Source organism: Nycticebus coucang, chromosome 14 (assembly GCF_027406575.1).
Source record: "Nycticebus coucang isolate mNycCou1 chromosome 14, mNycCou1.pri, whole genome shotgun sequence".
In the NCBI taxonomy this organism is placed as follows: Eukaryota; Metazoa; Chordata; class Mammalia; order Primates; family Lorisidae; genus Nycticebus; species Nycticebus coucang.
In genome coordinates, this window is record NC_069793.1 from 483,562 (window position 1) to 508,395 (window position 24,834).

Here is a 24,834-nt window from a genome sequence, read left to right on the forward strand (position 1 = left end):
GCCTGGCCAGGTGTGGGCCTCATGCTGCCTAAAGAACAACCCCCTGGGGCAGCACCTGTGGCTCAGTGGGTAGGGTGCCGGCCCCATATACCAAGGGTGGCAGGTTCAAACACAGCCCCAGCCAAACTGCAAAAAAAAAAAAAAAAAAAAGAACGACCCCCTGACTGTGTCAGCCCCGGGAGTCTCCCCTCGGCACTGGGTGCCCTTCAGGACAAAGCATGGCTCAGACCAGGCTGAAGAACAGCCTCCCAGGGACCTGGGGACCCATCCTAGTCAGCATTTGTGCTTAGGGCATTGGAGGGAAAACCAAGTCCCAGCAGGTTCCAAGCCCAAGTAGAGCCAGTCTGGTGAGAGGGTGAGAAGGGCACTGGGTTGAGGGAGGTGGTGGCTGTGGGGGTGCATCCACCCAATGGCAGATGCTGCCCCATGCCCTGTAGCCTTTTTGTGCTCCACAGACCTGCTCTTTGCTATTTGTGGTTTCTGGGGCATAAATGCACCACAGCTCACCCCAAGCTGCCTGAGGGGGACGCAGGGGCTGTGTAGGTGTGGGGGACTGAGGTGACTACTGTGTTCACAGGCAGTACCACTGGTATGACGAGCGAGGGAAGAAGGTGAAGTGCACGGCCCCGCAGTATGTGGACTTCGTTATGAGCTCTGTGCAGAAGCTGGTGACTGATGAAGACGTGTTCCCCACTAAGTACGGTGCGTCCTCCACTCGTGGGGTATGGGCCGGGTCACTGCTGGGGTGGTGGGAAGACACGTGGGACCCTCTGGGAAGCCAGACCGGATCGAGGTCTGTCCCATCCTTGCTCTGGGCCCTGCTGCTGCACGGGCCATTCCTGGACCCACTGCCTGCCCGTGAGCCTACGTCTGGACTGTGGGCTGGGCTGCCTCTTGTTGCACCTCTGGACCCTCCCTGCCACCCCCACTCCGCTTTTGGCCTTTGGAGAGAGCCCTCATGTCCAACGTGATATGGGTCCCAGGGCCCACTCCTGGCCAGTGTGGTGCAGCAAGCACCTTCCCTCAGGTGGCCCAGAGCTGGGGCCCAGCCACTCGAGGGTACACTGGTGGGCAGAGGCCCTCGGGGAAGCCGGCGGCACATCTGAGATCCCTGGGCTGGGCCTCGGACAGGGGCATCTGCAGGCCTGTGACACTACCACCCCCCCCAGGCAGAGAATTCCCCAGCTCCTTCGAGTCCCTGGTGAAGAAGATCTGTCGGTACCTGTTCCATGTGCTGGGCCACATCTACTGGTCCCACTTCAAGGAGACCCTGGCCCTAGAGCTGCATGGACACTTGAACACGCTGTACGTCCACTTCATCCTCTTTGCCAGGGAGTTCAACCTGCTTGACCCCAAAGAGACCGCCATCATGGATGACCTCACTGAGGTGCTATGCAGTGGAGCTGGCGGTGGCAGTGGGGCTGGTGGGGGCTCAGGGGCACAGAACCACGTGAAGGAGAGGTGAGCCCTGGGCGGATGCAGCTGCACACGTGTGGAAAGACGGTCGCGTGTGCTCTGTCCACGCGTCTGCGTGTGTGCACACGTGCCTGGGCACACTCTCGGCGAGGGGCCGGGGGATCCCGGCTGTGCGGGAGCATGGCTCCACGGATGCCAGCAGGGCCGTGCCGTGTTTCTCAGCTCCCTGTTGGGTGGGTGAGTGCCGTTTGTAGAGAAGAGCCTTTGGATTCATTCACGCAACCAACATTTACTGGACTGATGCTTTGAGTTCCCTTCTGTGGGTTTTCCTTTCTCTGGTCTTCCAGGGGCCTTGCCCTTCCCTGCCCTCCGCGGGGTTCATGGCTGGTGGGGCTCCCTGTGAGGGGCTGGGTTTGCAGATGGGGCTTCTGTTCTGTTTGTGGGGTGGACCCCCTCGTTCCGGCCTCCACAGGGTTTTGGCTGTGAGTCGGTCAACTAGGGGCATCCTGGGCTGCTTGCCGGCACCCTACCACCTGCTCCTGTCATCCTGGGTGGGGCTGGGTGGGCTGCACAGAGACGCAGCTGTCGGCAGAGATCCGCTATCTTAGTTCATCTGTTCACTTGTAATAAAGAGAATTCTCTCAGGTCAGAGCCTGTGTGCGTCCTCTACGTCTCAGTGGCCCCACGATGCTGAGGGGGACTTGGCTGCCCGCTCCCTGAGGGGTGGCCCAGGGGTAGGTGTCCAGGAGGGATGGGTGAGGGAGTGCCCCCACCACAGGTTGCCACTCGTCCCCTGCCCCAGGCTGGATCACGTGCTCCTCCTAGGCAGGTGGCAGGACCCAGGGTGGGTGCAAGGCTACCCCAGCTGGGCATTGTGGCTGGGGATGGGGGATACATGGTGGGAGGCACTTTGAAGAGAATCTGGAGGAGGTGCTGGTGGAATCCTGGAACATATCCAGAACTTTCGTGGGTTAAGGAGAGGGAGGGTGCTCTGGTGGGGCGAGGCCTGATGGACTGGGGCACCTTCTCTGTGGTGGGTTCCCAGAGCGCCCGCTATGCACTCTGCCCTGCCCCGCTGGGACCTCTCCTTTGCCATCACCAGATCCTGGGGGCCAGCTGGAGGCCAGAGGCCCTTTCTCTGCACTGTCTCTGTCCAGCTCCCCAGTAGTCCCTGGCCTCTTAGGATGTCCAGAGGCACCTTGAGGTCTTAACAGCAACCTGCAAGGGTCCTGTGCTTTCTCCTTGACCCTGGTCTGCTCTGGGGGTCAACTGGAGGCAACTCTGGACCCCCAGTACCAGGAGACGGAGCCTGCCATGGGGCCCCAGGTTGCTGATGAGACTTGGTCACGGGACTGGGCTTGGGAATCTGGGACACCAGCTGGACCTCGCAGGGGATGGGAGTACAGCATGGCAGCACCTTCCATCCCAGGTGGCTCCTCTTAGGGCACAGCCAGGCCTGTGGCTTCTGGGACTCTCCATGCTGGCTAAGCTTGAGGGCAGGAGTCAGACGTCCCCTGCTACCTCCTACCTGCAGGCCATTTGGGGGGGCTCATCGTGTTCAGTTTGTTTACTTAAGAACTCAGGCTTTAATGGCACCTGGTGCCCAGCATGTCAGGCTGGCTTCCTGAAGACTGAGCAGTGGGGCTACAAGGTCACCTCCAATGAGGCTGCCAGACCCTTAATTTTTTCGTAGAAATGGTGTGAGGGCATTCCACCATTTGTGTAACACTCAGCGTAAGGCGCTCAGAACCGTGTCTGCCCGTGGTCCTTATACACTTGCTCTTACGTTTTATGTAAATACTGACAGGTTTTGGCTTAGCCAAATCTCAGCTTGACTTCTGTTCCTTATGACTAACTTGGTGTCAGAAGTAGGATAGCAAGCAAAGGCCTCGAGCCAGAGGGCAGTGAGGTGCGCAGGCAAGGAGCTGGCAGGGCCCATGAGTGTTTGCTTTCTTCTGGAACCCCAGTCACGTGCCATTAAGTGAGGCTGACTTTGCACAGTACATGTTTAGAGGGGTGGGGTTGCAGGTGGGGTATGTCCGCTTCTCTCAGTAAAGGGGGTGCAGGAGCACAGGTTGAGGGACCTTCAGCCTGTGCCCAGAAACAGTCATGTGCTTGCTGAATTGTAGCATCCAAGTTCCTTCCTTCCACCTATTTTTTAAACTAAAATTCACTGGCAGACTGTAGCCAAGCACTTGGAGCAGTCTCACTCCTTTGGCCTCGCGAATGCCTTCTGCTGTGGGCAGCCCCCTCCCTAGGGAGCACTTTGATGTGCAGGGTGGGGCAGAGAAGGCTGACCCAGCTCCCCCTCAGCAGACTTTTCCACACGGGGGCTTTGCACCTGAGTTGACAGCAGCTGCTGCTTTGCAGAGCCTAAACTAACCAAGCCAGACACTTTGGTGCTGTCCTGGCTCCTCCAGCAAGAGGGACAGAGTTAATATGCTTGAACTCGGGCAGTGGTTCTCACCCAGGTGACTGCCTGCAGAGACACATAGCGATGTCTGGCAACATTTTGGGTTGTCTGGAGAGGCATGGAGGGCAGCCACCTGCTGGGCAGACTCCAGCTAGCACCTGCAGCACATAAGAGGACCACCCAGGCTCAGAAGGCAGATGCCCTGGGAAGGAGCCTTCTTGGATGGTACAGCCAGGAGTCCTCCATGCTGAGAGTGCACGTGCATGAGAGGTCGGGGCAGCTCTATGGTCTGTGCCCGTCCTCAGGCTGGGGTGAACTCCCAGGTGCTGCCCTTGGACATAGGGCTGGACCCATCTTTTGTGCTATAGCAGAGGGCGTCCTGGGGACCCCAGCCTGGCTGCCCTCTGTGGTGGGCATGCTGGGACTGTTTCCCTTGTTTGTGAAGGCTGGGTCACGGCACCCTTTTCCCAACTCTTCAAACAGGGAGCAGGAAACAGGTTCATTCTTAAGGAAAGCCCAGGTGCTGGGCAACCCCCATGCTAGTCTTGGGGCAGCAGTGAGGCACAGTGGAGAGTTGAAGATGATGCTGCTCCTCAGCCCCACCTCTGGCTGGGGCAGCCTCTGGGTGGCCCTGGCTGCATGGACCCTTGTTTTCCTCAGCTGACCACTGGGGACAAGCACAGTCCAGGCTACCCCAGACCCCTTCCCGCCCCCACCCTGCCCGGACGGAGACCTGGCGTTAGGTGTCTTTATGGAAGGAATTTATTGTTCCAGAACTGAAGTTGCTCACAGTTATCTGACAGGGGTACACTGGATGGGGCTTGTCCATGTCCAGGACGTCTGCGTGAGTCCACGTGTGCCCGAAGTACAAAAGAGAAAGGCTGCTGGGAGGGACTGCTTTCCGTGTCCTCCGTCTCCATGGGTAAGCCCCTTCCCGCTTGTACTACGTGGCTTCTGCTGTTATAGGTGTTTAATTTTTGTCTTATGTATAGAAATCCCAGCCTGTGGTAGAGGTTTAATGTTAACAGAAGCATTAAAATCTATACATGAGGGGAGGGGAGACAACCAAAGAAAATGGACTGGTCACAGCAAAGGCATGCATCGAAACGGCCACTGCCGCCCGGCCTCACTGGCTGCACCAGGGCGGCTTGTGGCCAGAAGGGAGGGGCTGGGCCACCGGCACAAAAGGGACATAAAGGGGAGCGGAGATGGGGGCAGAGCTGCAGGCCACCACGTAGGCTGTGCCCTCACCCACTACGCACCAGGAGGGACAAGCTACGGAGCATGGGCCATTCTTTCTGTCCTTTGTTTGTTTTGTTTTTTTAACTTTTTTCCATTTTAATAAAAAAAAGCCCCACAGTGCACCTGCCATCCTGTGTGTGATGGAGGCCAGCCTGGGTCCTTCCTCTTGCCCTGTACTCACTGACACAAGCACACCCCAGCCTGGGTTTGGACAGAGGGGCCTGGGCAGTGCCGTCCCAGGGTACGGCGTCCAACCTCTGCCTGAGCCCCCCCGAATTTGAGCTGCTGCTACACGGCAATAAAACAGAACCCAGGACAGCTCGCCGCGTCATTCTTTAAATATATATGTATATGTTTACAGAAATAACCGAGCGGGAACTGCAACACAAAGGCTGGCCCTGCCCCAGCAGCCCTCCCCCACACCCTTTTCCAAAAACAACCAAGAAAAAGTTTATAAAAATATCTTGCAGGAATTCTTTAAAGTTTACAGTAGCTTGCCGGTGCTGCACCCACCGCTGGCCCCACTGCCCCCCCACCCGCACCCCCTGCGCGTCCTGGGAGGGCACCCGGCCCCTCCCTGCCCGAGACATGTGGCGGGGCCACTCTTCCCTGAACAGAGAAGTGAAGACACTCAGCAAATTAAAACAGCTAACAAGATGGCCCTCGCCTAGCCCATGGCGGTGCCGGTGCCCAGGGTCTCCATTTCCACAGGAACATCAGAGCCCATAGCCCCCAGCTTAGGTACGGGATGTGGATGCAAAGGAGACAGCAAGGCTGACAGATGAGGTGAGGGCAGGAGGTGGGCGTCAGGTGTGGCGGTGGTGGGTCAGGCGTGCCAAGGGGTCTGTCAGTGGGAGTCTGGGTCAGCCAGGCTGGAGGCGGCTTCCCCTTGGAGCCTGGTCCTCCTCCCATGGGACGCTCAGGGCTGAGACAGGGTGTGAGCTGCCGTGCAGGTGAGGATGGCGATGGACAGGGCCTCGCTGCCCGGCAGCAGCAACAGCAGGAGTGGAGGGAGGGCAGGTCCGCGGAGCCGCCTTCCGTCAGCCAGTGTCCAGCGTGGAGCACAGAGGATGGCCTCGTGGAGATGACATGTTAACTTTTCGGGATAATTCCTGGTATCAGAGTGGAAACAAGTGACGCTGTCAGAGACAGACCGCAAGAGAGAAAGAGCGAGCGCGTTGCCCAGCCCGCAGGCCGCGGCCCGCATGCCCTTCCTTTCCTCCCAGGCTCCGCGACTACAGTCCAAAGGGTTGGCGCAGGCGGCCGCTGTCAGTGCTGTGCTGGGGAAGGGGCTAGTGTGTCTAAGGCTGCTCTCGGCGGGTGGCGGGCGGCCCCATCTTGGCCGTGTCCTTGCCCGCCGGGTACTCGGCATCCCCTCCAGGGCCAGGGCCAGCGGCCGCGGAGTCGCCGAGTGGGCTCTGGGCGCTCCGCTTGGCGGGCGTGCTGGGGGCCGGGGCCGCCTGCCCGTTCTTCTCGTCTGAAAAAAGTTGTTTAATTACGTCAAAGAAGTTACTCAATGGGCTGCCTGGGTACATAGAACAGAGACAAAGAGAAAAGAAAAAAAGGGGAGAGAAAGAGGAAGGGAGAGAAAGAGAGAGAGAGAACAAACAAACAAATGAACGGAGGGGCCTTGATAGAAAGGGAAACCCAACGGGATGAGGGCTGAGATGGGGGCGGAGTGGGCACAGGCGAGCAGCAAGCAGGGGGCAGGTGGGGGTCCCTGTGTGCCAGGGGCTGTGTGGCCAGTAGCTCAGGACCTCTGCGCCTCTGAGCTGCTACCTGGAACCCAGCTCTGGAGATGGCAGCGTAAAGGGCAGCGCCTGCCAGGAACCCCGAGGCCAAGCAGGACCCAGGGGTCAGCTTCTGGCTCCCTGCATGAGGCCTGCCCTGGTGGGGTTGGCTGCAGCCAGCACCCAGTAGAAGGCAGGGAGAGGTGTACCTGCCACAGCAGCCCCAGGCCTGGAGCCCGCCCCTGGCCACATGGACAGAGCTCAGCAGCAGACAGATGGAGAGATGGACAGATGGGTTGGACAAGCATGTAGGGCATAGGAAGGCAGGGTAGGGGGCCAGCAGCCAGAGTCAGGTCCTTGGTCCCAGAGGCAGGAGAAATGGGCAGAAACCACCCGCTTATGGGGCCCTGTGCTTATCGTCCAGTGGGGCAACGGGCCCCTCGATTCCACTTCCTAACCCTGACCCTACCTGAGCCCAGAGCTCCAGGCCCTTCCTCTTTGTACCAGGTGTAGCCGTCAGGAGCTGCACAGATGGACAGGTGGCCCCCTGTCCACCCTGACCCCAGGCCAGAGTTTGCTCCTGGGACCCTGTCTGGCTTTGGCCCTGGGGAAGTGGCTGGGCTGCTTCTGGATGGTCTGGGGTGGGGCGTCTGGACAGTGGGGCCTGGATGTCACACAGGGAACCTAAGACAGCCTAGGGGCGGGGGGCAGTGGCCTGGGCTGTGGGTGATCAGTGGGCGTGGCAGGCGGAGGTGCAGGTGAGCGTGGGGGATTCTTACCACATTTGGAAAGCCGCCCCGTCATCATTTCCATACAGTTAGTGGTGTCTGGAGCACAGAACGGAGAGAGGAGGGGGGAGAGAGTGAAAAGGCTGCCCCTGGGACCATGGGCTGGACGGCTGACCACAGCCTCTGGCCTGGGCTGGGAGGGGGTAGGGCTGGGAATTGGCTGCCCCAAAGGGGGCGGAGCTGAGGCTGGGCAGACGCCAGAAGAGGATGGAGCTAGAAGGCAGTGGACTCAAGAGGGGCGGGGCTGGGACTGGGCAGCCCCAGAGAGGGTGGGGCTAGAAGTGGGCGGGCCCAGAGGGGGACAGCCAGAAATAGGTGCTCCCAGCAGGAGGGCTGGGCAGGGCCTGGACTGAGGCAGGGCTGAGTGGGGCAGACCAGAGACATCTGGGCAGTGGAGGGTTCCCTACAGCCAGAGCCTTGAGACTGGACGTGGTGGTTGCCCCATTTCTGCCAGCCCCTCCTGTGTCCTCTGGCCACATGCACCTGCACTCAGCCACTCAGCAGTGCTGGGCTGGTGGCTTCCAGTTGCCCCTCAGCTCATCCTGGCACCCCTTTTCTCATCCCTTTTTCACCCTATGCTGGAAAGGGTGTGTCAGTACTGGCAGGAAACCAGGGCTGGGTTTGTGACCTGGCGTGGAGTGGGTGCTGTTCCTTCAAGGCCCTCACATACCCATCTGACCTGCTGGGGGCCTCAGTCTCCCCGCCAACCCCGGCCAGCTGGGGTCCCCACCAGGGTGGCCACCAGATCCCCTGGGGAACTGGCAGTGCCTGAGGACCTCCTGCAGGGACTCAGAGCCGAGCTCACAGACAACAGTGTTCAGTGTGGGACTGCAGGCGCAGGGACATCCTTGGGGGCCTCAGCGGGACAGGCTGGGTCCCAGGCTGGTTGCCTCAAGTTTCAAGAAGAGCTAGATGGGCCCAGAATATGTACCCAAGAGTCAGGGCAGGGCTGGAATGGGGCCCAGCAGGAGGGTGTGTCCATCTTGCTTACTGTGGCACTTGGGATCTGTGCTGAGGAACAGGGCTATACCTTGTGATGCGGGGCTCAAGTTGAGCCCCATTAAGCCCTGCCACCCAGCCAGGAGCAGAGAGATACCTGGTGCTGGGCGGTCACTGCAGGTATAGGGACCCTGCAGCTCACCAGGACTGTCTTTGCTTGCCCCTCTGGACAAGCTATGACCCTCCCTGGCCTCCATGTTCCCAGACCTCAGTTTCCCTCCCTAAGACAGGCCTTAAGGGCTCAAGGAGCCAGAGGTCACTATGGGTTGACAGCACAGTCTCTACAGCCTCCACCGTATGACCACGCCCACTGTTGCAGGCCTGGGGACCTGCCCCATTCCGCTGCCACCACACCCACCCATTTCCAGGGCCACTCTTTGGGCCCCTGGGGCCTGGGTTAGGGCCAGGGTTCCTGGGACTCAGCCTCCACCCACCAATGGTGATGACCGTTTGGGGGGTTTATCCACAGGCGATGGGATGAGGGTGGGATGAAGATGGTGTGGTGGGGGTGGGGCCAGCTCCGGCCTCCAGGACCCCACCCAGAACCACAGGTGGTGACCCCAGCAGGCCCCACTTAATAAAGAGGACAGGCTGGGAAAAGGGCCCAGCCCACTGTAGGGGCTCAGGGAGGCTGGGGTTAGGTTAGGGTTAGCATGACTGTCAGTGATGCCCATGCTGTACAGCCATTTGGATGCATGTCTGCTCACCAGTGCTAAGACTGAGTGCATGTACCTGCCCTGCCATATACCAGCCCAGGAGAGCAGGTGGCGCCCTAGCCCCTTGCCCTGCTTTAGCTGAGCCTCAGGCCCCTCTGCCTGCCTAAGACAGGGCTCCGGGCAGTCAGGAAATGCTAGGAGGCTGCAGCCCACTGGGCAGACCGTAGCCCTCCTGGGGTGCTATGGTGGAGATACCCTCTCAGGGCCTGTGCAGCTGCCCCTATGTCTGGCTGCCCAGCAGGTGCTCTGGCTGCCGGGGACATGCTTGGCTGTCCTGGCTGGGACCTACAGGCGGGCATGGGGTGCCTTCTCAGGACCTGCCCGCAGCCCCCTCCCCGCCCCGGTGGCAGGCCGGATACCTTACCTGCCAGCGTCAGAGGCTACTCTCGTAGCTGGTGGCCACCTTCTGGCCCTTAAGCCCAGCACCCCAGCTTAGTCCTGGCGCTGGCGGGGGGGGTTCTACAGTGGACAAGAGGCACCTTTCAGTGTGGTGCAGCTGGCCCTACATCCCTGGAGTGCAGAGGTGGGCCGGGCCCACCGTGCAGGGGGCCCTGCTCCCTGAGGTCGTCATGCCTCCCGTCCTCACTGTACCAGACGAGCTTAGCCCCTCACCTGCCAGGTGCTGGGCCGCCGGCTGGTCATGTGTGCTCAGCAGCTGGGCCTGGATGGTCTCCACTACCCTCTTGAAGCGGCGGCTCGGGCCTGGGGGAGGCATATTGTTACACCCCTGGGCAGGACTGGGCCCGAGGTTGCCCCCCTGGCCACCAGCTCACCTGAGAGAAGGGTGAAGGTGACAGAGTAGATGCCATTCTCCTTCTGGGCTTCCCCGCCCTCTGTGTAGGTGATGTCCACTTGGAACTTTACAGGCTTCTGGAACACGGCCGGGCCCCCAGTCACCTTGTATTCAGCCCGGAAGCTTGTCTGGGAGATGACGCTGTGGCCAAGGCTGGGGATCTGCAGTGACAGGGTGGAGTAAGCGAGGCTTCTGTGGCTCCAGCCCTCTTATAAGCAACAGAACAGTGGGGAGGCATGTCCAGCCCCACTCTCTAGGGCCCCTGGCACCAGGAAGATGCGGGCTAGGACCTACAGGTGGGCATGGGGCGTCCTTCCAGGCAGGCTGGGGGTTTCCCACACAGACTGAACACAGGCAGGCAGAACAGGAGGCAAGCTTTGTCAGAGAGCCTTAGACATGGATGGGAGGGAGGGGTCTGAGACCCCCCTGCTTCCTGCCATGTGGGGAGACAGTGGCCTTTTGCCTTGAGAACATGCAGTAGAACTTGGTCCCCCAGCACACAGGGCTCTGATGCCCAGGACAGCACTAGGGACGTGGGTGGAGGGAAGGGTGCCAGGCCACAGTGGCGGCCCAAGGATGCCAGTAGGCTGCAGGGGGATGGATGCAGGGAACCCCAAGGGATCAGGGTGAGGCCAGCCCTGTGTTAGAGAGGCCACTACACATGTTCTGGTCTGCTCCTGCCATGTGTGCCAGCAGCCCGCTGCCCAGAGGGGGCCATCCTGGGATAGGGCAACTCCCCCAGCCAGGCAGTCTTGGGGGTTAGGCTGGGTTGGGGGCTTTAACATCCCTTTCTGTTCTTCATACGTCAAAGATCCCCAACAAAACCAAACGAAGGCCACACTGTGGGGTGCCACCAGGCTCGGCAGGCAGAGGCTGGCTCAGCTTGGGGGGGAACTCAGGCATAGGAGATAGAGCTGGGACCTGGCATCCACCCAAGGGCAGCAGGTGCCATACAGGGTCTAGTGGGTCACAGTCCTGCCTCTGCTGTCCCCTCCCTCTGAGGTGTGTGCTGCCTGCGTCACCCTGGATCTCAAGGAGGTGTTGAGGCCCCGGTGGCCCAAGGTAGGCAGGAGATTGTGCTTGGCCGGTGGAAGGAGGCACACGGACAGTGGACACCCGTGGTCCTGCAGGTCGGGCTCACCGACAGGAAGGCGTGCACGATGTCGGCTTTGATGGAGCTGAGGGGCTTGTCCTTGATGACCACGAAGATCTGCTCCTCTTTCTCCAGCGTGATGAAGTTGCCAAACCAGGACTTCTTGGCCAGCCTGGACATGGGAACAAGCTGCTGTCGGCAGCGTGTGGGGCCTGGCGCATATACCCACTACCCTGACCTGGCTGGGGCACTGAGCACCCAGGTCCACTGAGATGGGGTCAGCTCTCTCCACAGCCCCAACCAAGCCCTGCCCTGAACACTCCAACCTTATCCCAAATGCCTTAACCTTAACCTAAATGCCCAACACCCTGCCTGACCCAAAATGCCCCAAATCCAAACCCCCAAAAATCCATCAAGCATCTTAACCCTGTCCCAAAGCTCCCAACCCTACCCCAAAAGCCCTAACACAGCCAAACACTCTAACCCAAACGTGGGCACCCTATCCCCAATTCCCTGACCCCAACACAAAGGTCCTAATCCATATGCTCCACCCCAAATCCAAACACCTGAACCTATCTCTGGCTTAATCTTGGTTCTCTAACCAGCTACCAGGCCCTGCCCTGCTCTGCTGTGCCTGCTGAGCCTCAGGGTGATGTGGTCAGTGCCGTGCTAGGGGGCTGGGGAGCTGTGCCCCTCCCACCCGAGGGTCACCTCGCTCCCCAGAGCTGCACTCATGTCCTATATGGCCACCATGTCCCTGCCTGGCAGGCCACCGCCCACTCTAGACTTAAGATCTGGCGGGGGAAGAGTTGGTCTGCCCAGATCCTACCACAGCCACGTGGCCTTGAGTGCCCAGAGGCCCTTGTGATGGGCTATCCGCATCCAGGGCTGGTGTTACCTGCTACAGGACTCACCTGCCCCTGCACAGCTCCCCAGCCTGGGTTAGCCCCATCTGTTTGCCTGCCAGCCTCAGTGCTCACGCCCCCACCTGCGAGCAGCTCTCCCACTGCGTGCCATCCATCTGTCCCTAAGTCTGGGGACACCCCATGGGGGCAGGGCTGATGTTGGCATCCCGGATGCCCCCATGGCCCCCTCAAGTGAGGCCTGTGACTTGCCTCCAACCAGGAGGGTCTGAGAAGTCTGAGGGGGTGTCACTCTGAGGTCACAGGCTGTTCACTCACATCTTGCCGGCCAGCTGCCCACTGACATGGCCCTGCCCGACAGCCCACAAGGACCTGTATCCCACCCACCACCATGTAACTTGGAAGCAGCCTGGTGTTGACTGCAGTCCCCACAGCATTGTGTCCAGCAGAGCCGTGCCCAGATTCTTGACCCATAGAAGCCACGAGATGGTATGTGTTGTTTGAACTGCTAAAGCTCTGGACGGTTTGTCACGTGGCCATAGCTAACTGATACATCTGGGCAGGCTTCCCTTGAAGCTACAGCATGGACATGTGACCTGGGCTCCACTAATCTTATGTCCCACCCAGGGTGGGGGCCAAAGAGGCAGGAACCAGGAGAAGGCCACGAGACCACACCTGCATCTGGGACACCAGTTGGTGCTTGGCCATTTAGCTTTCTTGGCACTGCCATGCACCAGCCCCATACCACAGCCTGCTGCTTGAGGAACTCAGTCTCCAGGTGGTTCAGGAAACCATATGGGGGTTTCTGTATGTTCCTCCCTTGATAAAGGCGACTAAAGAAAACTGATAAAAACCTGATTTTTTTGTACTTTGGGACCTGGTAGGGTGGCATTTGTCAAACACAGTCCAGTGTCTTGAGAGAGCAGGTATGTGGTGGTGGGCCCAGTGGGTAAACACCATCCAGACGTTAGTATGAAGGCATTTTAGAAGACAACCATCACCTGGCCCAGGAGCCTCTGAGTCATGCTGGCCACTCCGATGGCCGGCAGGCTGTGTCCCATCAGTTGAAGGGCTTAAGAGGAAAAGACTGAGGATTCCCAAAAAGTAAGAATTCTCTCAAGACTGCAATGAGGAAACTGCCTGAGCTCCAGCCTGCAGAGTCCAGACTCCACGCCAGGCCTCACCTGGGTTCCCAGGCTACATATCTCAGACAACCTCAGGAACTGGCTCCTAACATGGCAACAGGCACACAGGCCGGCTGGTGTCTGAAAACCTAGGCTGGCACAGGGCTGGCATCATGTGTGGTGGATGCCAGTGATTTTGTCTTTGCGAGGAGCAGCTGTTGGCAGGACAATTGTGCTGGACCCTCAGGAGGGCCTGGGGGTAGGAGGCATGGGCCACTGGGCTGGCTCCATGCAACTGGGCATCCATCCCAACTCCTCTGAGAAGGGCGATGACACCGAGCTTATGAAAGTGCTTGGCGGTAGCAGGAACCACAGCTTCGGGCCTCTCAGATGTGATACCCTGAACCAAGGGCCTCGGGGCTCACTATGTGCCTGCCTGGGGGTGACCCGGCTGGCCCAGAAAGTTCAGCTCTGTGGGACGCCAGTCTTCAAATACAGACGATGCTCCCGGAGGGCTTGGTGCAGAACAAGCAGCTTCCTGACAGGCCCTTGACAAAGATCTCTCACTTTGGCTGTTTCCTGAGGTCACTAGTCCAAGGCCCCTGCAGCCTTGGCCTAGCCCACTGCTCCTTTGTGCTGCCCTGAGTTCACCCTGTGTGTTCACATGTGTACACTGTCAGCCACTGAGACACTGCCCCACTGGCAAGGGCCATCGTGGAGGAGCTGGACACCAGGAAGGGAAGACACCTGGGCAGGCAGCCCGGGACACGGCTACGTCCTCCACGGCTTCCTCTTGCATGTTGCTGAGCCCTGGGCTCAGAAAGGCAGGGGCCAGGCTTCCAGCCAGTCTTCAAATAGCCTGCCCTGCACCTACTCCCAGAATCCGTCCACGTCTGGATTCTGCCAAGGCCACCTGCCATCGCCCATGTGTTCCCGCCAGGCCCTGCTGTCCCATCACTGGTCCTTCCCCTTCCTGAAGACCTTACCATCCCTACGAGCCCATGTTTCTGCCCATTGGGAGCCCAGGCCTTGGGGACTCTGCCCAGTGCTCCTCACTCAGCTTCAGCCAATCCCAGTCCCCTGGGCCAGTGGCTTCCTGAGCTGGGCACCTCCCACTGGGCCCCCAGTAGCAGAACTGGAAGGGACCTGGCAGCCGGAGGAAGGCACTGCTTGCGGGAGGCAGAGGGACCCAGGAGGACATGCAGGAGCTCTGTCTGTCTCCTCCCTCCCCAGCTACCTGGTGTCAGACTCTAAGCAGAGGCCACTTACTCTGGGGACGATTCCGGGGTCAGATTGGACATCTCCTCCGGTGTTGGGACTGCACGTGGGATGGGGGGGAGGCCCAGTGAGTGTGCTGCCTGCCTGCCCCAGACCACCCTACACCGAGGCAGGGTCTTTAGGAGCCCACCTGCCCAGGGGCATGGGTTCCCCACCCCCCACCCCCGCCCTCCTCCTTCCCCCGGCTCCTGGCCACTGAAGGGCCATGGGAGCCTCTGGTACTGAAGGTGGGCTGAGTCTCCTCTGGGCTCAGGCCAGCCCCAGACTAGGCAGGCCAGTGTCTGCTGGCCCTCAGCACCATGCCACAGGGGCTGCAGTCAGCTAGCACCCACACTACGGTAGTGCCTCCCCACTGGGCCTGGCCCATGACATGCTCGGTGGGAGGCTCAGGGACACATAAATACCCAGAGTTGCTAGCTGTATCTGGTGGACAGAGCCTGCTGCCCCATGCCGTCAAGGGCACAGGTATTTGGAGGCTGTGGGGCAGGTGCTGGCTGCTCTCAAAGTTGGCAGCTGCCTCCAGTGCCCCCACCCTGCTTTGTCTGGAGCCCCCTGGGTGGGCTCACCCTGCAGTTTCCGGCGGTGGAAACGGGGTGACCCCAGGAAGCTGTTCTTGATAGAGTTGAGCCGCGTCCTCCAGGGCACTCCTCCGACACTGGGACTGGACGGCGGCGTGGGGTTGGGTGTGCCGGCTGGGCTCTCCTTTGGCGTGTGGACAGGCGTCCCCTTGGGGGTAGGGAGGGGACTGCCCCTTGGTGAGGGGTGAGGGGTCACCTGTATGGTGGGGACAGATTTGGTGTTTGGTTCAGTCCCGGTGGGTGGGAGCCGGGTAGGGCCCAGGCTGGTGGCGGGAGGCCAGGCCTGGGTGCTGGTTGGGAGTGGGTTGGACTTGGTGCCCTGCAGAGGCCTGTCGGTCAGCTTGGCCTTGCACGGCAAGGTCTGGGTCTTGGGGTTGGGCCGAGGGGCGGCCTGTGGAGGGAGGACGTTTCCAGGCCGTGAGGTGCTTCGACAAGCTTCGGGCTCCGTGGAGGTGGCTGGGGGGCAGGCCACAAAGGCCGGTGTGGGGAGTGGGGGAGGCAGAACAAACTTTCTAACAGGCTACAGGGACACAGGCAGCAAGCAGTAGGGGTGAGGCCCGGCCCGCCCGCCACATGCACACGCATGCACATGCCCCGGACCAGATGCATGTGAGCAGGGCCAGACGGCCATTGGGAAGCAGCAGGCGTGAGGGGCGGGGTTGCCACAAAGGAAAACAAGTGACGGACGAGAAAACAAAACAAAACAAAAAAAACGTGCAGTTAGCGAAAGCAGCCCAAGCCCCAATCCTCTGCACAGTGGGGACTGCTTCCTGGCAGGGCCGCAGCAGCCTGTCCCCCCACCCTGGCACACTTGGACAGGTGGAGGAACGCAGCCCTGTAGCCTGGGACTAGCTGCAGTCACTCACCCGGGGGCTGCTGAGTGGGCTCGTGGACAGGCCTGAGGAGGCTCCACTGATGGATCGAGACCTGGGGACACAGTATGGGGCTGAGACTCTTCTCTCCCCAGGGCCCCTTCCAGAGGGGGACTAGAGCTTCCAGGGGACAGAGGGCCCTGATGCCTGAATCCTCCAGAGCCCAGGATGACCTGGCCTGGCATCCTCCCTAGCACACCACAGGCTGTGGCACTGAGGACCTTCAGCAAGGGACTGCTGGGCCTTGGGTGGACAGAGGGACAAGGGGATAAGACTGGCTTCCTGTGGATCCAGCCGCTCCAGCCCCAGGCCTCCCAGCCCCAACTGCTTGAGCCCAGTCTCCCAAGCTGAGGGGTCACAGTGTCACCCCCTAGCTAGGCACTAGCCTGACCCTCCACACAATAGCTGCCCATGGCAGATGCGTGGACAGGCCTCAGCCCTCCTTTGGCTACACCCCCCCCAGGGTGCAGCACACAGGTCTATGGCTGCCTTGGGCAGGTCCAGGCCTTTGTGCCCCTCATGCCTCGAGAGCAGGAGGAAATGGTCCCTCATCCTGCACAGCAGCACCTACCATTGGGGTGCGGGGGGCAGTCCCAGAAGAGGACAGAGCAACTACCACCCCAAACTGCCCCTGCAGCAAGACCCTCTGCTCCCACACTTGACACAGCTTAGGGGCCGGGGAGGTGGCAGTGACCTGCACCAGAGTCTCCTGCAACCCTGTTCCACACAGTGGCCTCAGCCTGGATCCAGACCAGCAGGCAGAGGTCAACCAAGGCAGCCCTTGAGGGGTGTGAGCTATAACCTAACCCAGGAAGGGGACACCACATACCTCTGGCTGTGCTGAGCCATCTCGATGGCTCGCCGTGCAGGCACCGGGGAGCCACCGTCCGTCACACTGAGCACCTCCATGGATTTGCGCTCTGGCCGCCGCTTGCCGTGGCGGTTCAGCATCGGTGAGTCCACGCGCTTCCGGGGAGGGTCTGTGCACAGATGGGGGTCATGCAGGTGGCCCTGGCCCTTGGGGTGCAGGGCCAGGCTCGGGGGCCATACCTATTTCGTTCCGGGGTGGCAGGTCTTCGTCCTCCTGGCTCGGGTACCTCTCCTTCCGGTCCAGGAGGAGGAAATAAATCATCTTCTCCTGGTTCTCCCTGCAGCAGGAGAGGTGTGGGTGCTGGCACACATGCCCTGACGACCAGTGGCTGCCCTCCCGCCCCCAAAAGGTCCCCACGCACTCCTCAGACAGCAGGTCCTGCAGAAGCTTGTTGCGGTCCCGGAAGCAACCCAATGAGTGCATGCTGTCCAACACATCTGGGTCGATGTCATCCAGGCTGGGCAGGGAGCGGATCTGCACCTTGCGGGGCACGGGCTGCTCGGGCTCCGGCTCGTTCTTGCCCCCTCTGTGGACACAGACCCCACCGGCCATCATTCCCTGTGGCCTGGCTGAGGCTCCTCCTCCCCACCCTGAGGCAATAGGCCGAAGGGTGGGAGGCTGCCCTCTCCTGGTCCCAGGTCCTGCCGTTCTCCCTGCACCCGGCCCCGCAGGCCTCCTGCAGGCCTCCTGCGTCCTGCCCGCACCCCCGCACCCCGCACAGGCCGAGGGCCCAGGTGGGGGCAGGGCCTGCACTGGCCTGCGCCCTCCCCCAGTGCCCCTGGCAGGGCCTCCAGGCCACAGCGACAGGCAAGCAGGTGATTAGTGGGTGAAGAGCTACTTACATATACCATATGTGTTTCTGAATGTGCTCTAGCTACAAGGAAAGAGAAACAGGAGTTAGTATAGAGCATGAAGTGAGGGGAGGGGTGTGGAAAGCGAAAGGGGAGGGCAGGCCAAGGAGCGGGCAGCAGCGGAGGGGCTGTGTCCCACAGGCCAGCCAGCACCCTGCCCTGCATCCCACGTGGAGGAGGAAGTGCGGGTCTAGGGCAGGAGAGAAGTTGGGAAGGGTTGCCAGGCAGGGCAGAGGCCTGGGCAGGGGGGAGGTGAGGCAAGGCAGCTGGAGCCACAGCAGGCACAGTCACCTATGCTGCCCAGGGCCAGGCCCATGGGCTCCAGGAGGGACCCAAGGCAGGAAGCAGGGAGCAGCCAGAAGGAGCTGAAGCTGGGCGCCTGGCCCACCTGTGCGGCAGGGCAGAGCTGGGTGCAGGTGCGAGCAGGAGGCCCCTTCTCCCCACCCTGACTGGGGGGCAGCTCACGCGGTGGAAGGCAACTACTGTCCTGACACTGGACAGCCCTGGAGGAAGCCTACATGAGTGACTGGCCTGGTGCCCACTCCACAATTGATGGGCCACTGGGGAACCATTCACACTGCCTGAGGCCTTGCCCCAAGAGTATCCAGAGGCAGGATGGTGGTAACAGGGGTCACCATTGCCATAGCACACTCACGGGCACAGGTCTGTCACACACCTGTGCACACACCCCACCCCACACACCCAGGCACACCCCTACACATACCTGTGTATGTACCAAAACATAGTCCTGGGATAAGCTCACACACACCTGTGCAGACCGCCCCCCCACCTGCACAATCTCCCTACACACCTGGGCAACGCCCCTGCACACACATCTATATAACACCTGGGCAATGCCCCACATCTATGGACACGTCCCGACACACCTCAGGAACACCCCACAAACCTGTGGACGTGTCCCCACACACCTGAGCAATGTCCCACGTATCTGTATACATGTCCCCTCACACCTGTAATCCTGTCTCCATACACCTGCAGACACAACCCCACACACCTGCAGGATGCCTCCCCACCTGCAGACACACCCCACACATGTACCTGGGCAATGCCTTACACCTGTAGGCATGTAGATACGTCCCCACACACCAGTATATGTGTCTCCACACATCTGGGCAAAGCCCCACACCTCTGGACATGTCCCCACACACCTGCACAATGATCTTACACACCTGCAGGATGCCCCCCACAACTGCAGACACGCCCCCACACACGCCCCTACACACGCCCCTGGACACCACACTCGGGCACAGGTGGGGACACCCAGCCACACCTGTTACTGAAGCCCCATGGCCCTGGAGGAGGCCTCAGCACGGGGAGGGCAGGACGCACCGTGAGGCGCCGCGCGGCGTCCACCTCGATCATGCCCCGCAGCAAGCTCTGGCAGTCGGGCGGGATGAAGTGCGGCATGTGGAACACACCCCGCTTGACCTTCTCCAGCAGCTGCCGTAGGTTGTCGTCGTCGAAGGGCAACGCCCCCTGCAGGCGGTGGTGGTCAGAGGACGCGGGGCCCAACAGGGCGCGGCCTAGGTTGGTGGGGCGGGGCGGGGCCAGGGCTCGGCCCGGCTGGGACGGGGCTGGAGGGCGGGGCCTGGTGGAATTGGGCGGGGCCTGGTCGCCCAGCTGGGGCGGCTGGGACCCGGTTGAGCAGGGTGGAAGCACGGGTCCCGCCAGGGCAGCGTGGGGTCTGGGCTCACCACCAGCAAGGCAAACAGGATCACACCGCAGCTCCACACATCCGCCTTGCGGCCGTCGTACTTCTCCCCCTATGGATGGCAGCGTCCAGGGCGTTGGCAGGCACAGGGCCCAAGGTTCTAGGGGCCAGGGCAGAGGGTCTGGGAAGGAGTCGGGCCCCAGGGTCTTGCCCAGTGGGATTGGCCTGTGGCCCCAGGGGCATCTGCTGGCTACTCACCCGGATCACCTCCGGGCAGGCATAGTGGGGGGACCTGAAAGCAAAAGCAGTAGGTTGGGGACAGGCTGGGAACAGAGGCCCAGGACTCATCACCAGGCCTGGCCACCTGCCCTGCCTGAATCTGCTCTTGCACCCCAGGTACACTGTACAGTGGGGCCAGACCCCCACAGGCTCCTTGGGGGAGATTAGGCCTGGAGGCCACTGCGTTCAAAACTGTCTGTGCCCTGGACCCATCAGGGATGGGCCCCACAGCTGAGAGTGGGTATGCAGATAGCAGCCTGTCCGAGCCTTAACCTGGCAGGGTCAGTAGCCTTCAGCTGGGCAGGGTGTCCAGGGCAGCTGTGGCCATTTGCCTCACCCTCCTGCTTGCACACGGGAGGCTGCAGGGTGCCAGAGGTGGGGTTGGTCAGGCCCCAGGATCCAGTGTCCACCCAACCTTGCTGCAGACTGTCCAGTGTGGCGGTGGCCTCACTCACCCGCAGCTGGTCTCCAGCAGGCTGTCGCCCACCTGCAGGGATGCCATGCCGAAGTCTGCAACCCGGATGTTGTTCTTCTCGTCCAGCAGAAGGTTCTCAGGCTTCAAATCCCTGTGGCTGGGGAGTTCAGAGAGCTGACCTGGCCGGTTCTGGCCTGGGAGACCCCAGCCCAGGGCCATGCCCCTCCCCAAACTCCCAACAGCAGCCAATGGAAGCTCAGTCTGGTGATATTACAGGGATATTACAGGCAGCCAATCAGAAGCTGCCTGCCTGGCCCTGAGACCTGATCCTTGGGCAGCATCCTAGTGGCCTCGGCCAGCCCCAGGGCTTCTGTTCCCACCAAATCTGCTGTGGATGACCCCACAGACCTTGCTGGACCCCTGTAAATGCTAAGGGGCATCCTACAGCCCTTAGGGGGGGACCTGGCACAACCTTCCTGAGAACCATGGGATATTAGCAAAGGCCCACTGTCCTTTGCAGGGGAAGGAGTGAGGGATGGGGATGCCTGGAGGATGGGGCACTGGGGGCAGGGATGCCTGGAGGATGGGGATGCCTGGGGAATGGGGATGCCTGGAGGATGGGGATGCCTGGAAGATGGGGATGCCTATAAGATGGGGCTGCCTGGAGGATGGGGCTGCCTGGAAGATGGGGCTTCCTGGGGGATGGGGATGCCTGGAAGATGGGGCACTGGGGGACGGGGATGCCTGGAGGATGGGATGCCTGAGGGAGGGGACGCCAGAAGGATGGGGGCACCTGGGGAGAGGGACCTTGGGGAAGGAGGTTTCTGGGGGAGGGCCCAGGGCAGGGATCGCACCATATGGAGTGGCTGTGGCAGAAGTCCAGCGCTGAGATGATCTGCCGGAAGAACTTTCGGGCCTCCTTGGGGGTCAGCCGGCCCTTCTTCACCAGGTAGTCAAAGAGCTCCCCACCGGACACATGTTCTAGCACCAGGTACCTGTGGGAGGCAGGTGTCCCATGTGCCCAGCTGCGCTAAGGTCTGGCCATGGGGGCCCCAGAGGAGCCTTAGCGGAAACTGTCACCCCCAGGGCCTCCCTGGCCACTCAGGCTAAGGTCTCAGAGCAGGTCAGACCTCAGATTGCCAGGTCACCTGGGTGGTCCCTTAGTGGGGATTTCAGAAAATAGGAGTTTGCAGGGGCCCTGGGGGAGGGAGAGGGTCAGCTGCCAGGGCAGAGCTGCCCCTCAGCAGAACTGGACCAGTGCAAGTCTGTAGTCGGGGGACAGCCTTAGGCTTTCTTTTTTCTTTTCTTTGACACAGAGTCTCACTTTATCACCCTCGGTAGAGTGCTGTGGTGTCACAGCTCACAGCAACCTCCAACTGAGCCACAGGCACTGCCCAGCAGCCTTGGGCTTTCTAGCTGCATGTGGCCCGTGCCTTGGGCCCAAGTGGGGGGCATTGTTCTGGAGGCTTAGCAGTTTCCTGCACCTGGGTCTGCAGAGTGAGGACCTCATGCCTGTAGGCACCAGCCGCGTGAGGCAGGTGCTCCATGTGGCAGCTGTGTGGTGTGTGTGCTCTTGGCAGGGTGATGGGGTGTCTAGTGGGGCCTCCCCACAGGCTGCATGAGAAGAGACTACAGCCTCCCTGCCTGGGGAGCAGGGGGAGGAGCCAGTCATGGGGTCTTGGTCACATGGCTGACAGAGGGGCGGCTCCTGTGAGAGCTGCAGGAGTGGATGTGGGGCCACAGCACACTCAGGGCAGCTGTGGAGCAGAGCTGGGTCCCTGTGTGGGATCTTAGCAGGGGACTGGTCCTGGCATGGGCGGGCGGAGGCCCAGGGCTCAGCACAGCCCAGATGCCACCCTGGCAGCTGGAGTGGGGGCTTCATTGGGCTGTGGCCCCAGCAAGGACACTGGATACCCTGTCCTGGCCCTGAGCTGGCCCTGAGCCCTGAGCCCCCTGCAGCAGTCCCCCCTCGCTGTCCCCATCACACAGAAGCATAGAAGTGGCTGATCCCTACACACTGTGTATGGGGCCTCTCCCGGCCCCTAGCCCTACCCCAAACTCACAAGATGGCACCAGGAAGCTGTGAGGAGGGTGCTTGAGGGCTGAGGAGGTGGGAGGAGAGGTGTGGACCCTGACCCCTGCCCTCAGCCATCACCTTAGTCCCCCACTGCTTGGGCATAGGGGCTGAGGACCCATCTGTCCCCGTTAATGAGGACAGTAGCCTGTCATGGCAGGGCTGCTCCACACCCTTCTTTTTTCCTCGACTGTTACAAGCTGGCAACCAGCTTTTGGGGCCGCGCTGGGCCCATAGAAGTAGGAGGCCAAGGCCTGGGGGCAACCGATGCCAGGAGGTAGCTAAGGCTGAGCATGGCCAGGTCCTCAGACAGGCCCCAGGCCTCCCACCAGGGCAGCCCCCGACCCACTCCTGACCTCTTGGTGCCTGGAACCTCCCAGGCGCTCAACTGGGGGCAAGCCAAGGGCCAGGTGGGCATCACTGGGACCCCCAGGACAGCATGGTGGAGGACCCCCTTGTTGCTCCTTCCTCTGTCTCCACATAGAGGGCCCTGCCTGGTGAGTGACCACCACAGACACTCCCGAGAGTTGCTGAGGCTCCCGCTCAGGCCCACCTGGACACACAGAGGTTTCTGCTGGCACCACAGCTGTGGTGGTTGTGTGGTCCAGGGTTGGGGCATGATCCGACTCTCCTCCCTTGACCCCAGGCCCCAGCTAGCCACGACCCCCACTGACCTCTAGCTGCTGGCTCTGTGAGCTCCTCAGGGTGGCCACAGGCCAGTCGAGAAGCAGGGCCCCCTAGGCCTATCTGGCCACCCACCCCACGCCCCCAGCTCTGCAGACCCAGCAATACCTACAAATATTTTTTGTTTTCGTAAACGTCGTGCAGCTTCAGAACATGTGGGTGCTCTATGAGCTTCAGGATAGCGATCTCCCGCTCCACCTGTGGGAAGTTGGAACATGGTTAGTATGGCTTGTGGGAGCCCAGCACCAGGCTGACAGCTGCCTGGATGCCAGGGCCTCGGTTTCAGGGGTGGTGCCCAAGAACAGGCAGAGTCAGTCTCCCGGCCTCAGCTGGGGGCCAGAAGCCATCCCTGGGCCAGTTGCCCAGGGGCAGGGCTCAGACCCTCCTGTGGGAAAGCTGCCTGCCATGTGTCCCTGCCCACAGCCTCTGCTGCTACTGTGGTTCTGGGAGAGGCAGAAGGGACCCCGGTGTGCCTGGACAGAGGACGCCCCATCCTGATGAGGAGCCATGTCCTGGGTGGGTACCACCAGAGACGCAGCCAGCTGGCCCCCAGCCCTGCCCTGTGATGTTGGCACTTGCTGGGCCCTTTGCTCAGGGCTCGGTGCACTCAGGGAGCCTTACTCCTCAGGGTGGGTCAGACCCCACCCTCAGCTCCCCCGTTCAGCCATCTGAACTTCTCCTACCCCACTAGCCAGGGACCTTCAACCCCACAGGCTCCCCCATCAGTAGCACCCATGAATCCCACCCAGCTACTCCCACCCTCCCTTTCCTGCCTTGTGCTGGGGGAGAAGGAACTGGCCTCAGAGAATGTTCAGGCACTTGGCCCAAGGGCTGGGCCTTGGCCACAGCCTCTGGCCTGAATATAGGGTCAGCTTCCAGAAAACCTTGAGGCCTGGGAAGCCCACTTCCTGCTGATAGGTGGGAGGTATGGGGCGCTCAGGAATCCTCCCCCACACAGGGTCTGACCAGTTCCCAGGGGTGCCAGGCTCCACCGTGCCAGGCCAGGGAGACCAGCCCCGCAGGAGCCTTCAGAGGCAGGGCTCTCCTCTGGCCCAGCTAGCAGGCCTAGTGGCTTGGGACAACTCTCAACTGGCCGGCTGAGGGCCTGTCTCCAGGCCAGGGAGGCAGGCAGGGCAACATGGGGCCTCGTGCTGTGGTGGCAGGTCCTGCGCGGCCCCAGCCAATGCCTCACCTTCATCAGCACAGACTCGCTGAGCTTCTCACGGTTCACAATCTTGATGGCAACTTTCTGGCACGTGACACAGTGGATCCCCAGCTTCACGAGGCCTGCAGAGTGAGGCCACAGCTCAGACTCAGCCCAACCACACGGCAGCGCCTTTCCTGCACAGCTCCCCACCTCAGGGCCTCCACCTCCTCCAGCCCCAGCTGCAGGGTCCTGCTGCCTGCTTCCAACCCAGCCCTTGGTCGTGGTCCAGAGCAGCTTGGTGGGTGAGGCCATTGCCCCCACCACAGCTTCCTCCCATGAGTCTACCCTTTGGCCTCTGGAAGCCTGGGGCCTCAGGGGTCCCTGGCCAGGGAGCCAGGATACACTGAGGTCCAGGACCAGCCCCCATCCCAATAGACTGTCACCCTAATCCTGCCTGAGACCCACACTTGCAGAGACGTCCCTCTGTATCTGAGGCCCCTGACACCAGGACAGGCACAAGGCCATCTCAAGGACAAGGTGCTCTGGTCCCTCTCCTCTGTGTCACAGCTAGGCACCTGCTTTCCCTCTCTGTGTGGACATTGGGCCACCACAGCCTGGCCACTGCCCTGAGCTCCCGCTGGACCAAGCTGTGGCCTCAGCACTGGGGATCCGCTGGGGACTCACTCTCCCCCTCCTGGGCCAGCCCTGCCACCAAGGCTCCCAGGTGTGGGGTGTCATCATGGCCTCCCATCCCACAAGTGTTAAGACTCCCAGAGCCCAGGGGCGGCGCCTGTGGCTCAGTCGGTAAGGCGCCGGCCCCATATACCGAGGGTGGCGGGTTCAAACCCGGCCCTGGCCAAACTGCAACCAAAAAATAGCCGGGCGTTGTGGTGGGCGCCTGTAGTCCCAGCTACTCGGGAGGCTGAGGCAAGAGAA

The 24,834-nt window shown here is 61.2% G+C and overlaps 2 protein-coding genes across 11 annotated transcripts in view; one reads left to right on the plus strand and one right to left on the minus strand.

The window, feature by feature from the left end:
* MOB2 (MOB kinase activator 2) overlaps nucleotides 1-1,866 on the plus strand; it is a 46,622-nt gene extending 44,756 nt beyond the window's left edge. Inside the window, exons 4-5 of the mRNA XM_053561254.1 lie at nucleotides 578-702; nucleotides 1,170-1,866. Coding sequence (XP_053417229.1) covers nucleotides 578-702; nucleotides 1,170-1,465 — 421 coding nt within the window. The 3' untranslated portion in view covers nucleotides 1,466-1,866. The remainder of the gene's footprint in view (nucleotides 1-577; nucleotides 703-1,169) is intronic.
* Nucleotides 1,867-4,592: 2,726 nt separating this feature from the next.
* Nucleotides 4,593-24,834, minus strand: part of BRSK2 (BR serine/threonine kinase 2) — a 52,725-nt gene continuing 32,483 nt past the window's right edge. The window contains exons 2-21 of one of the 10 annotated variants that reach the window (XR_008374198.1): nucleotides 23,944-24,038; nucleotides 22,864-22,949; nucleotides 20,848-20,988; nucleotides 20,034-20,150; nucleotides 19,558-19,591; nucleotides 19,343-19,411; nucleotides 18,978-19,124; nucleotides 17,619-17,650; nucleotides 17,138-17,302; nucleotides 16,956-17,053; nucleotides 16,735-16,885; nucleotides 15,900-15,960; nucleotides 15,022-15,229; nucleotides 14,447-14,495; nucleotides 11,239-11,362; nucleotides 10,078-10,258; nucleotides 9,917-10,006; nucleotides 9,669-9,763; nucleotides 7,581-7,628; nucleotides 4,593-6,183 (exon numbers count right to left, since the gene is read on the minus strand). Coding sequence is in view for 7 of the 10 variants with exons in the window: in XM_053561255.1 (XP_053417230.1) it covers nucleotides 6,373-6,596; nucleotides 7,581-7,628; nucleotides 9,917-10,006; nucleotides 10,078-10,258; nucleotides 11,239-11,362; nucleotides 14,447-14,495; nucleotides 15,022-15,229; nucleotides 15,900-15,960; nucleotides 16,735-16,885; nucleotides 16,956-17,053; nucleotides 17,138-17,302; nucleotides 17,619-17,650; nucleotides 18,978-19,124; nucleotides 19,343-19,411; nucleotides 19,558-19,591; nucleotides 20,034-20,150; nucleotides 20,848-20,988; nucleotides 22,864-22,949; nucleotides 23,944-24,038 (2,120 nt within the window). In the remaining 3 variants the exon portion in view is untranslated. Of the gene's footprint in view, nucleotides 6,597-7,493; nucleotides 7,629-9,667; nucleotides 9,764-9,916; nucleotides 10,007-10,077; nucleotides 10,259-11,238; nucleotides 11,363-14,446; nucleotides 14,496-15,021; nucleotides 15,230-15,899; nucleotides 15,961-16,734; nucleotides 16,886-16,955; nucleotides 17,054-17,137; nucleotides 17,303-17,618; nucleotides 17,651-18,977; nucleotides 19,125-19,342; nucleotides 19,412-19,557; nucleotides 19,592-20,033; nucleotides 20,151-20,847; nucleotides 20,989-22,423; nucleotides 22,488-22,863; nucleotides 22,950-23,943; nucleotides 24,039-24,834 lie in introns of those variants that run through there. The other 9 variants (XR_008374197.1, XR_008374199.1, XM_053561255.1 and 6 more) reach the window with 9 other exon arrangements.